Genomic DNA, 13,864 nt, shown 5'->3' with positions numbered 1-13,864 from the left:
GAGAAGTAGGTCCAGGAGAACTAATACATATATGAGTCACAGCTCTCAAAGCATGTTGTTACCTGACATTACAAACTCATATGTTCTCTACAGAGCCACACTTTACCTCAGACCTTAGTGCTGCACACTGTTAAATTCTTAGAGCAACCCAAGGATACAACATTGGTTTTCAGGGGTAGCACATGTTACAGCAGTCCTCATTTTATGCCAACCTATGTGTTATGCAATATGGCCAGAAAAGAGAAAAAAGTTCAGAGTTTCCAGTAAAGGGAAACATCAACAAAAAATGTAAAACCACCTTTTAAACTGCCTGAGAATGGAAAATTAATTATGGAGAATCATACCCTGAAAAACATGATAAATAAGACAATGTGAGTATTTTATCTTTCTGAGGACTGGAGAACCATAGAAAGAGGAATATTTACAGCTATAAGATATATGTCTATTGTGTATAAAAAGAATTAACCATTAAGTCTGGTAGACAAAACTGTAGGAGATTGTGAGTTTTTCCTTTTTCTGTTTTGTTTTCTTTAGTCTTGGCATTTTGGAACCAGCCTCCTGCTGAAGTAAATTTGTCTCCAATCACAATCCCAGGTGGGTCACCTCACTCATAGTAGGACCTTTAAGAGTAACTCACATGGGCAGTAGAATGTCTACTTGCATGGGAACTCTGCCTACAACAATGTTGTCATTGTCTAGACAATATCCATAACACTTAACCCCTTGCCAGTTCCTCCTGTATTCCACTGCTGAAGGCCAGCTGCAGAGTCTGTCACAGACAAGACTTCTTCACTACGCTCAAGATTGTTTTCTTCTCCAGTTCCCAATTTTTCCCTTCTGTATCTGCTTCTGTTTACACCTGCTCCCATTCCCCTCTCCTTCTCCTAGTTTTGATAACTTGAAGTCTCTGGAATATTAAGATATCTTATCTCCCAATTGTCCTGGACTATTGCCACTAATCACTGAGGACTTTGAAGCTTTTGAAGCAAATGAGGAATGGGATTTTAACACTACCAAAAAAAAATTAAATATCCTAGCCACATGGTGGCTCCTGGCTATAATACTAAACAGCCTTATATAGCCTCTTAAAGTGATAGCAAAGGTCTAGACTTCAAGACTGAACCAGAATCCAAAGCTTTCCGGTAATGGGAATGTGCCCGTGCACATGCATGTGCTTTTACTCTCTTAACTTTTGAGATCAATCTAAATCATGGAGAATAATATGTCATTAAATCCCACCCTTGATAGTCAGCCATTATACTTGCAGAAGACTAGAGAAGATAAAATGTGACATTATTTTAAACTTTACTGCTCTTCAAATAGCTCGCATACAGGTCCTGTGAAGCACAATTGCACTTCCCATCAAAATGATGTGCACTGAACAGGAGCAATCATTTCTGATGTGAATTTTTCATAGGAATTTTCAATACCTGTGAGATAACTACACTCTCTATGTTTTAACAGGCTATCACCAATATTTAAAATGAATTGATATCAATACTGTTGCCATTGGTGTTTACATACAAATCGATCTATGCATACTGAAGAGGACTTAGTTATTCCTTGATTGTTTCTCTGTAGCACTGAAATAAATATTCCCTTTCAATCTGATTAGTGGAATGCAGCAAGTCCCTTGTTTATAGTTGATGATAACAGCAGTAGCCATTATTATCTATGGAGTGTCTATTATAGCCTGACATTACCTTAACTCTTCAGTACTCAGTGTGTTGGTTAACTTATCCCACACCAAGCTTTGGGCAGAAGTATAGATTTCATGTTTTGTCTACATATAAATGAAACAAAGAGAAGTTACTTTCACAAAGTTAGTCTAACTCTGTATTCAATGCATTACAGCCTAACCACAGAGATGGGCTTCTTAACAGCTATATAGTCTAACTCCTGAACAGAAAAATAAATCACATCAGATTATTAAAATGGATAGTTTTCACTCAACAACCATCCTTCAGCAGTAAAAATATCTGGTCACAGGCTCCATTAGTTGTTCCTGTATTTACGGCCTAAATCACTGAGAGCTCATGGTCTCGGGTGTAATAGACCACCTGCTGACTGAAAGAGTAAGATGCTCATAGCAAAAGGAAATGAACAAAACATGAAATAAGGAAAGCCAGTTTCTCCTGATCTTAATCATACTAACTTCCACGCAAGATTTTAAAAGTTTATGTTGAGAGACAAGCCACATGGCTCTATTTTTGTGACTTTCCTGGATTTAGTACACCACATTCCTGTTCTTGTGCATATTTTGCACTTGTCAATATTGTGCACTGTGAAAATTCTTCTGAGTAAATGACTCTAACTCTTTCTTTTTCCTTTTAATGGGAACCCTCCCCCGCCAGCTCCATCTTCCTCAATCACCTAATAACCTACTGAGAACATTGTCTCCCACTATAGTCTCAGAGGCCACACTTCTTCAGCTTGGAAGATGGCTACTCTGTCAACGGAGTTTCCTTCTTTGTCCACTGTTCAGGCCACATGTTCAGGAATAGTCTTTGAAAGGCGGATGCCCCCAAAGAGCTTGTTGTAGGAAACCTTGGATAGAGATTGAGACTGAAGGTAAAGAGGAGTGAGACTGTCAACACGTCCCCTCTCTTCTACAACAGGAAAAATATTTCAAAATATCCAAAATGGTATTCCAAATGTTTTATGCCAGCATTATTCACCTGCGGACATGTTCTATGTTATAGAGACTTAGTAAAACAGTAAAAGGGAACTGCATGTTTGAACTGCTTTATTTATTAAATTTTTGCTTTCCTGAGGTTTTTTCAACTTAAGCAAATTCTAATATTGTTCTTTAAGGCAAAGATAAGCCTAATACATCCATTAGATGACAATTCATCCAATATTTACAATTCTTACCTGTCCTCCAGACTGGCTCTGCTCAATTTGTTTATCTCTACCAAGTAAACCTACTTCTTTAACACTAATGTCGACATTTCCGTTATACACACTGATACTACTAACGCACCTAAGCCTTAGTTAGAAAGTTATATCTTACCTGGGACCCAGGCACTTTGATGGCTTGAGTTTAGCTTTGCATCTGATCAAGAGGGATAGAATTTGATCTAGCAGGTCCTGTCCATTGCTAAAAGTAAGAATGGGATTCTCCTCATGTTTTTAGAGTTTCCATTTTTCTGTTTCTAAAGTCAAATGAAAATCCTACCTCTTTTCTACAGTTGTTTTAATCAGACTTTACATAACACAGGAACCTTGACTCTCCTTATCGATTATCATGCTCTGCCCATGCCAAAGGTATTCTTGTCAGGAGCAGACATAGATTCTCAGAACATATTATCTTCAGCCTTGATTACGTATATCTATAAATTACTACATATAGAATGCAGCATGTACAAACAAAAACTGTATGTAAAATAACGAGTCAATGACCTACTTCTACACTCGTGTATTTTCCTCTTCCATGTTCTTGCACACACCTGTGGTGTTGGTCACCGAGATTTTAGATAATCAATAGTAATCTTGTAAATGTTTACCCACATTTTAGAAGTGTAGGTAAACCTTGATTATCTACTATCTGAATACTTTTGTGATAGAAATAGTCAAACCATGGTTAATTTTAGTCTATTAACAGGAAGTCTTTGAATGTAAGGGTTTTGTATCCAAAGCTGTACAAACACCAAAGCAGTGAACCATCAGACCGCTTTTACAGAGGAAAATACCTGTAAATAATTTCATGACCACAGATAATGTGAAAATATAGTGAAATGAGTGATAATAAGCCTTGGATGTTTACTATATTTGCTTTTATTATCATTTAGTTAATTACAAGCCTTTATATTTTCACTTTTAAAATAACTCAGAATTCCCTACAAAATTCAAAATTGGCTCTCGCCAATTTGTATAAGCTGAATCCAGCATACTGCTGCTGGCAAAATGAGACCATTCAAGGTTTGGCCCCTTTCCTTACAAACTAATTGAGAAAATGATGCTTTTACATGGGAACCAATTAGAGGATAATGCAAGTCATTACATAGTTAAATACAAATGGGGAGCCGTAAACAAGACAGGTATTTCTTTTGTAAAGTGAGATCTCAGTCACATTCAAAGCAGGATTGCGCCTGTCCTTTTCATTTCAATATGTTCTAACATGTTCAAACACAAATGCACACAAATCAGATCCACAGGGGAGAAAGTGACAGAATGTTTTTCACTGATGGGAGGATGTTCTCAGGATCCATTATTGTGAACTGCAGGCAAAGATTAGAACTTGTTTTGGGAAAGCCAAATTGAGAGATTTCAGATCTCATCGATCAGGTTAATAATTCAGAAAGTCTGGACTTAGGATTATTTACTGAGTGGATTGATGGACTATTAGAAATAGCCGATGACTGCCCTTGGGAGACCTTGAGAAAAGTGATAGGGAAAAGTGGCACTTGGGTTTAATAAACTTCAGGCTGCTCAGACACATCTCCTAACTAATGGTTTGTGACATACGTAGCCTAGGTTTTGGCCAGCAGCGATGCCCGGTGCTATAATTGTCTTGCATATAGAGTTACTGTTTCCAAAGAAAGTTGTTGCTGTATTGAGCCAGTAATTACAAAGCTGCCAAGAGGAAGAGCAGCCACCCCCACCGAGCACACCATGATTTATCGGGTGTGTTTGTACACTTAAACAGATCTGGCTTTTTCTTCCTGCAATGTTTTCGCACCTCAATATGAATCGTTCTTCCCCTGAGTTTATCTCATTTGCATCAAGAATATTGATCTGGTTGATAAAGGGCAAAACAGTGTGTGTGTGTGTGTGTGTGTGTGTGTGTGTGTGTGTGAGAGAGAGAGAGAGAGAGAGAGAGAGAGAGAGAGAGAGAGAGAGAGAGAGAGAGATGGGGGACGATGAGGGAGAAAGAGAGAGAGAGAACATGTGTCCACCATTCAAGGACACATTTCTTTCTTTTAAGAGCAAGAGCTATCTGGCACAAAGACTGCTTTTTGTCCTTGAAATTTCTGCTGATTTCTTCTTCTGTTGGGAAACAAACTCCACTGCGAGACTGAAATGCACTTCAGTCTTGTATATGATATTTGCCCACAGAGTCTGCAGCCAGAACTGATTTATGAGAGCTCACCAATGCATGAAGACCGTAATGTTTGTGACGAATTCTTTTGCAACCATTGCAGATCAGCAGTTTTAGAAGTAGAGTTCCCATAAGGTCCTAAATACCAAATGTCTTCTGTCAAACAAATTGCATCATGATAAAACTGAGACACTTAGGAGGCTTCAGTTACAATCTCCCTTTGGAAAGCAGTCCAAAGTGTTCGTTTTATTTTATTAACAAGCATTTTATCTATATGATTAGAAACTTAGCCTTTCTACCCTGATAGTCACCAATGAGTGACAGAAGCCATGGGTACACAAATCCTTACTAGAAATGGCCCTTTCACATCAGCCCTGACTTCCACAAAGGAGAAACTTCCCTTCATATTTTCTAAAGGTATCCTTAGAAAGCCTCTCATGATAAAGTTTTCTGCATTCTAGTTGTTGAAAATTGGAGTGAATGATGTCACCAAATAGTTCACATTTCTAATGCAGGTATTGCTGGTTTCTGCCATACTTTTTTTTCTGGCATAACTGGTATGTTAAGACACTTTCCATTTTGCTTATCACCATAAAACATGGAAGATATAGAAGTGGTTCTCACCTTTCTAATGAAGTGACCCATAAATATAGTTCTTCATGTTGTGGTGATCCCCAACCATAAAACTATTCCAATTGCTACTTCATGGCTGTACTTTTGGTACTGTTATGAACTAGAGTGTAAATACCTACATTTTCAATGGTCCTAGGTGAACCCTGTGAAAGGGTCTTTCAACTCTGAAAGGAATCACAACTCACAGCTAAGAACAGTTGGTATAATATATTAGAGGTCTCTTTTTCTTCTGAGGACAGAGGGAAATGACCACTGTTTCAGAAGTTAGATTGCCTACGTTCCCCAAGGTACAGAACTAAATTAGGAGAGCTTTCTTGGTCCCTGCTATCCTTGAAAATAACATTTATTATGTGTTTATGACTCAATGTTGAGATCATTATATTCTTCATAAGTGTTTCCTCAGAATGCATCAAATTTGTCTACCCAGACTGAACTGGTCTTCCTTTCAGCACAGCCTGAAGTTCCAGGGACAAAAGTAATTGATGCTAAGCAAGAAAGAAGAGGTTTGCTGACCATTCTGCAGATATATTCCCTGAGAAGTTAAATACAGTACCTTTATGAGAGAAATTGTAGCAATCTAGCTTCATATGAATATTGAAGAGCTATATCATGAGTTCTACAACGGACTTTCCACTTCCGGCCATGCAGAGGTTGAGGGAAGATATTACATTAGCAAATAAGTGTAAAAGTAAGATTAGTGGTAAAACGTCTTCCCCTCAAATAGAAAAGCTATAACCCTGTTACTTTGAGGATGAAAACGACCGGCTACCTCTGACTCAGAGTGTAAATACATTATTCAGAAAGGAGATGTGTAGAGAAAATCCTCAGCTTGCTGAAGGTACAATAAAACTACTGAATAAATTTATCAAATGAATGAATCTATTCGATACCATGACATTGTGGATGTTATAGATAGATTTACTTTCAAGGGGATTATATTCTGGCATTAGTGCTTTTAAAACTAGAAGACGAAGTAGAAAGCATTACCTACCAACCTGTAGCATAAAAAAAAATACTAAATTTTACTGCGCCAAGAGTTTCCCTCTTGCTCAAGGGAAAAAAGAGAGGAGTCGAATTTTATGAGGGTGATGACATTTCTGCCTGAACTTCATACGTCCATGGTATATAATAAAGATGCTTTAGGTACAGAAAGCAAAAAAGATTTTTAAAAAAAAATACAATTAAACACGGGTGAAATAGCAGACACAAATGATACACAATATGTGTGTAGCAATGATTTAGATTTTCATAGTCAATGCTGTTTTCTTGTTACCATAGAAAACAGGTAAGGAGAAATAGAGAATAAAGTGCAGGATGTAATTACATTTCCATTAAAAAGACACAGGTCAAATTGTAAAAAGCTATGAAATTCACATTAAGGATGTTGACCTTGATCCTTTATTTAAAACAGCTCTTATTTTATTTTTGAGATTGTGATTTAATTACAACATTTCTCTCTTCTCTTTCCTCCCTCCAAACCCTCCCTTATGTCCCTCTGCTCTCAAATTCATGGTCTTACTTTTCACTAATTTTTATTATATGCAGACACACACACACACGCGCGCACACACACACACACACACACACACACGTGTTTTTAAATGTAACCTGCTGAATCTCTTTAATGTTACATATATTTTCACATCCGATTGTTTGGGACTGGATAAGAAATCATGTTCTATTCCCTGGAGAAGGCCATCTCTCCCATTCTCAGCTTTCTATGGTTACGTGTGGTTCTTTGTGCAGGGTAGAAGTCTACTGGACTTTCCTCCATACAGTATGACATGTTAGTTGGTGTCATTATTATTCACCACTTATTTGGGTAGTCATGTTAGTGAGACTTTATGTAGCTTCCTCTGATATTAGAAGATACAATCTAACAGCAAACTCTCTGATCCTCTGGCTTTTAAAATAATTGTACCACCTCAGGAGCCTTAGGTGAAGAAGTATTTTGTATTCATTGAGAGTAATGTCTGCAACTCTACATTTTGAATCGTTGTTGTTTTATCTGATGGTCTCTATCTGTTGTAGCAAAAGGAGTTTCCCTGATGAAGAGTGAAGACTAAACTTACCTGTGTGTTAAAATGCCATTGGTTTTAAATTATAGTTTTGGATTATGCTAGTTTAATAAATAAGTATCTAAATGAATAGCTATAGATTCTCCTCTGATGACCAAGGTTTCGCTACTTCTGAGAAGTTAGCTAGGTGTCTAGTGGCAGACATGGTCTCCCTGTTATTGTTCAGGATTTAAGTTCAGTTAGATAGCTATTGGTCTGTATAAGTTATGTATGCTGCCAATGTACCAATGCTATGCTGTCATTCATGTGAGGTTCAGAGTGTCAGAGATATCATACATACATATGACTGTTGGTTAACTCCCTCGTTTAACAGCTTGCTTGGACTGTTTAAGCCCATACCACACTGAGCATGCGCGATTTCATCTGATCTGGGAAGCTATGCATAGTTAAGCCTACAGAATACTTAGAAAGGATCTCTTGATCTTGAAGACTTAGCTCTAAGTTTCTTTCTCAATAAACTTGGAAGATGATAATTTAACATGTAGGAGAGGATCTCAATAAAAGTTGCATATAACTAACAATTATACATGAGGAATCAATCAACATGTAGGTGATCACTGATTCTTGAAAGAGAATAGTCATAAATCTCCACTAATGTTTAATTAAGTTATATTCATACATTATTGCTATTATTAATGTTTGAAAATTGCTTTGAATAGATGCCAAAATAAATGGAAACACTCTGATATATTGAAAACATTAAAATTCCTAAGTTAAGGAAAATTTTAGTTGTAAGTAAGATAATATCATGAATTAAATAGTATTTTTTGTATTTATTTGAAAATAAATAAGTTTGTACATGGAATAAAATAGCATGAAGGGAGACAATTAAAAACTACTGTAATACTTGGATGAAAGAATTTGGGAAGCATCAACAGAAATGGAGAGGAGTCTGACACCTCTGTAACTACAAAAAGATATGTGTCACCTAATTGGTTAGGTGAAAGAAAGGAGTTGTGTTGGATGGTGGGAGAAAGAACAACTGTCTCAGATTCAATAACGATTCAAGAGGAGATTTGAGTAGAAAGAACCCTTAAGATTTAAGAGTAGAAATGCATTCAGGAATTCAGAAAGTAAATTCAGTTAATTATTCATGGAGCTTAGGAAATTTAAGGAGATGCCAGCTATTAAACAGACAATCCTGGAATACATATGCATAGGGATTTAAAAAAAATGATATCTAGAGCCTGGGACTTAAGATTTATGAGTGTTACAGGGGCATCGGAACTATAAGACTGAACCAGGTTGCTCTCTTAGTTCCTCTTACAATGCCTCCCTTAGGGAGGGAAAATACTTGGGGGATATCATTTACATTTAGAGCCTATGTTAGCCCGTTTATGTTGGCATGACCAAACACCTTGATTAAGGCAACTTGAAAAAGAAAGCACTTAGCTTAGGTATTCATAGTTCCAGAGAGTTAGGACCCACGACCATCACTGTGGAGAAAATGACACCAGGCAGGCAGATATGGCAGTGGAGCCATAGCCGAGACCTTGTATCCTATCCTCAAGGACAGGCAGAGAGCTGACTGGAAATAGCATGGACTTTTGAAAAGACAAAAACTACCCCCAGTGTCACACTCCCTCTAACAAGATCACAGCCCCAAACCCTTTCAATTTTCAAATGGAAACCAAGCATCCCAATAGAGGACCCTATGAGAGCCATTTTCATGGAAGCTACTACAGTAGTTCCTAGGTAGAAAATAGACTTACAGAAAGTTCAGTCACAAAACTGGCAGGAAGGAGAAAACAAAACGAATGAAACAAAACCGAAACAAACAAGCAAAAAGCAGGCAAATAAAATTCTACTTAAATCTAAAAGTGTTTCATCATGCCAAAAGCTCCAGTAATCAAACAAACACACAAAACAAATAAAAACCAAAACAATCAAACAAAAGCAAAGACAGGAAATACCCATTGTATTCAGAGAAAACAGTACTTCAACAATGAACAAAGCAAATGCATTGTTATTCATAGCAATGAACGGCCTGTTAAAACATGTACAAGGCTGTTGTAAGATATATAGCTTTGTACTTGAGAAACAAATGCCTGTGTTAGGATTATGATAAACGTATATGGGGGAGCTTTGAAAAATAGAGGGGATGGAATTTGCGGGAAATGAATTTCCAACTTAACATCATTCTCATACTTGTTAAAGTGGAGAAAGAAGGTAGAGGGTGTTCAGTAAGACCTGTGAATGTTCTGGATCAATAGATGTATACTCCTTAGAAACAGTTACCCATCTAAGACGTATTGCATGTTAAGAATGGACCTGAATTGGAATTATTACAGTGATCAGGATTTGCCATATAGTAGTAAAGAGTATAAATTAGTTGTTGGATCTGGGGAGATCAGAAGCTGAAATGGCTTTCTTTAAAATTCCCATGGCCTTGTGAAGGTGGTTAATTTCAGAAGGGGAGGCCATGTTAGGAATAATCAAACCAATGATTGTTAGTGAAAGAGCAATGGATAGAACCTCAGGTGCTCCTGACTTTGTGCATGTGAAAGAAAAAGTTAAGGAAGTGCTGAAGAAATTATTCTCAGATAAATGTCTTTACCGGAGTAAGATGGCACTGCTTGTACAAGAAGCTAGTCTCCTTAGGTATCATGATATGTGCCTGTAATCTTGAATTTGGAATGGGGAGGTAAGAAGATTAGGAGTACAAGGCCAAATTTCAGCTACACAGTGTGCTGGAAGCCAACTTTGTTAGACTGTTTGAAACCCTTCTCAAAATCAGGGGAGGAGGACAGAGAGGGGTGATATAAATTTGGTAATCATAATAGCAAACTGTCCTCTCTCTGGACAGCTATAGAGAATTGTTTTAATCAAGTATCGCAACCAAAGCCAACTGAGACAACAAGTACATGTTAAAGGGATTTGCTATGCCAGCTCCCAACACTGAAGTTTAGCTCTGTGCTCTAAGTGTTACAGTAGATCTGTTTCTTGGGTTTTCTGTTCTCCACTTTCTTCATCTATAAAGACTGAAATCCAGGACTCAGATAATTGTTGTAAGGATGGAGTAGCAATTTTATGCAATTTACTTTTTGTTATAAAACTCTTAATCTCCTTCTCCCATTGAGACAATGTCTATATTACAGATATTGGCTCTGGAGTATTTTTTTGCCTCCCATTCATATTATTCATGGTTTCCCACATCACCAGTATGAGGACCACTTAGCCAGCTTCCTTTCAACCAGAAATGACCTGCTTTCTGTGGCCTCCACTGCTTGTTCTTGCTGTGTAGATCCTGTCACTGCACAAGCCTGATGTCACATCACATTTTTGTTAAAAGAAAATTTCCTAAAAGGCTGAAGGTAAGAGTTCGTTGTCGAAAGATCTGAAACTCCTAATAAACAATAGAAAAGGAAAAGGCCAACAACACTTAAAGATTATTAGATGCAGGAGTGAGGATTAGAGTCCATGAAGAAAGAACAGAGTTCAGATTCAATATGGCAGTAAATGTCAATAATGGGATTGAAACAGAAACTCAAAAGGCACCTGGAAAACATAAATTCAATTATACACTGATAAAACCAGTAAAAAGAAAAAGGAGAAGTGCTTTCAGGATAAATGAGCTTCCTTTTTAACTTACTTCTATTAACAATGGAAATTATACTCTAAATGTCTCATGGAATTCATGTCTTCCATCAAGAAATTTATGATATAGCCAGAAAGGAAAGACGAAATAAAAAAAAAAAACCAGGAGAAATTCAACAAGATCGATCAAGGAAAATACAAAATACTTTTCTGGGCATGAATGAAAAATTTGTGTGTAGTAGTTATTACTCTTTAGTCTAGAAACATAAAGATTGAAGAATACTTTATATATTTGTATAAAAATCATTACATTGAAATTAGAAATGACTCTGAGTTATTAACTACCTTTTTTAATACCAGTAAACATTAGCCCTAGGTTGCACAGGAAGTAGAAAGTTTAGAGAAAATGCTGTCAATAACAAAACTGCAAAAAGAAAGGTAGAAGAAGATAAATTTATCATCAATCTCACTTTCCTTGATACATTGGCACACTTCTCTCATGCAAGTTCAGCAATAAAGAAATGGACAAGGTAAATTAACATATATTAATTGTACAAAACAATTTGTTTCATCATGGCACTTAAATATATGTCTATAATATACTTTGAACATATTTCCCTTTCACCTGTTTTATCCAGAGGGAATACAGGATCTATCCTGAAGTCATTTAGTCCTCACTGGGGGGCAGAGGGAGAGTTGCAATCCAGTTATGGCTACCTTCACAATACCTCACATCCTGTGCTCCTTAAGATAAACATTTCTACTGCTCCGAAGCTTCGTCTTCCACAAAGCTCAAAATCCTGAAGTTTAGCCAGGCTTGCTCATGTGTTTCTCTTAGTACCTTTTTCAGAGACATGGGTGGCAAGTAGATGGACAATTCTCAGAAAATACAATGTATCCATGTCACTTTTGTACCAAATAGAAATTTTCTCTGTAAGGGGACAAATATATAAATCAGGCAGAACTTAAGACAATCACATAGTAAATATTCATTATTAATGATAGAGAAGACACATGGTGTATATTAAGAAGAAAAATGCACAATAGCCAAACAATAAAATCTTTTAATTCATTGGTGGTTGAGAGCATGAAATAAATATTCACAAAGATATAAACATACACGTACACAAATACACACAAAATAAAACATTACCACACCATTGACTCTCTTTTGTCTCCTTTCCTGCAAGTGCCTACACATTTATTTCCAAACATACCTTTAAAGTTACATTCACACTTAAAGCACATTATTAATAAAATGATAATACTATTAATATTAGAAATATTCTACATCTACACCAATCAATTGATTTTTACAAAAGAGGGAAAGTGAATGAAGAGGAGGGCAAAAAATATCTTAAGAAATACAATTAACGATCTCTCCCTCTGTCCTCTCCTTGACCAAGGCCAGTCTTTATAAGCTCTTTTTAGACCAGTTTATAAATTGCTGTAGACTCCAGTAATAGAATTTCATAAATAAAAACAGATGACAGAAAGTACCTTACTATTGTAAAATGAATCAATACATTCTGAATTTTGACTTCCAAGACCGTGGCTCAGGGACATGTTGTTTACTCTATGGAGGGCTGTAGGAATTCTGGATAAAACAGATATGATCTATTTTGAATCATTTCTGTTATTGAATTTTTCTCGCATAAACAAAATAAGCATTTCTAAATGAATCACTCGAGAAATGCTACTACTTTTACCTGCATCACCCCAAATTTATCCTCTGTGAGGATGCTAGCTCCTAAATGCTCCATAAGGCAAAAGACTATTGAAATAAAATTTCAAACCTATTGTTATTGCCAATTAAGATGTTTAGTAACTTTGTAATTTCTAGAATTTACTTCCCTGGCAAAGTATTCTTTTATTGGTAAAAGATATACTTGAAACTGTTTGTGGGACCCCTGTTTGAAAAGTTGCTTTGATGATGTGCGTGTGTGTGGGAATGTGTGTGTGTATGTGTTTGTGTATGGTGTGTGCGTGTGTGTGTTTGTGGTATGTGTGTGTAGTGTTTGTGTATGTGTGTGTAGTGTTTGTGTATGTGTGTGTTGTGTGTTTGGTGTGTATGTGTTTGTGTATGGTGTGTGTGAGTGTGTGTGTGTGTGTGAGTGTGTGTGTGTGTGAGTGTGTGTGTGTATGTGTGTGTGTGTGCACTGAACTTAATCATTGGGGCTGTTTGTGCTTCCTTGGAAATAAAATACAGAATATAGTTGACTGGAGAAATCTGAGGAATCAAATGAGATTGGGTCTCCTTTAGAAGTTTCCTCTGGACTCCAGTTGCCTCTTGTGTAAAAACTCTGGAGGGATGTGTGAAAGTTGTACTCTGTTTGTCCAATTTTCTAGCTGTTGTGAATTTTTCTTGTGTACAACAGAGCTAACCATCCTTCAAAGTGATTTTTGATTTTACTCTAATCCGTCCTAACTAGGTTGTTATCTTTTAGAGTAGTCATGAGCTGCCATAACTAAGTACAAACTTAGGGAGCCACATAACATATGCACTGAATGGTCTCTTACAGTCAAAGAGAAATAAATTCATAGCATCATTTCTATCAATGCAATGCAATAATGA

General features: G+C 36.7%; 1 protein-coding gene across 2 annotated transcripts in view; it reads left to right on the top strand.

Annotated features, from left to right (window-relative positions):
* Lsamp (limbic system-associated membrane protein) overlaps positions 1 to 13,864 on the top strand; it is a 2,169,735-nt gene that overhangs the window by 804,201 nt on the left and 1,351,670 nt on the right. For both annotated transcript variants that reach the window (NM_001414997.1, XM_039088255.2), the window contains exon 2: positions 535 to 594. In NM_001414997.1, the coding sequence (NP_001401926.1) occupies positions 535 to 594 (60 nt within the window). The remainder of the gene's footprint in view (positions 1 to 534; positions 595 to 13,864) is intronic.

Source organism: Rattus norvegicus, chromosome 11 (genome assembly GCF_036323735.1).
Source record: "Rattus norvegicus strain BN/NHsdMcwi chromosome 11, GRCr8, whole genome shotgun sequence".
NCBI classification, from domain to species: domain Eukaryota; kingdom Metazoa; phylum Chordata; class Mammalia; order Rodentia; family Muridae; genus Rattus; species Rattus norvegicus.
This window is presented reverse-complemented; position numbering and strand designations above follow the sequence as displayed.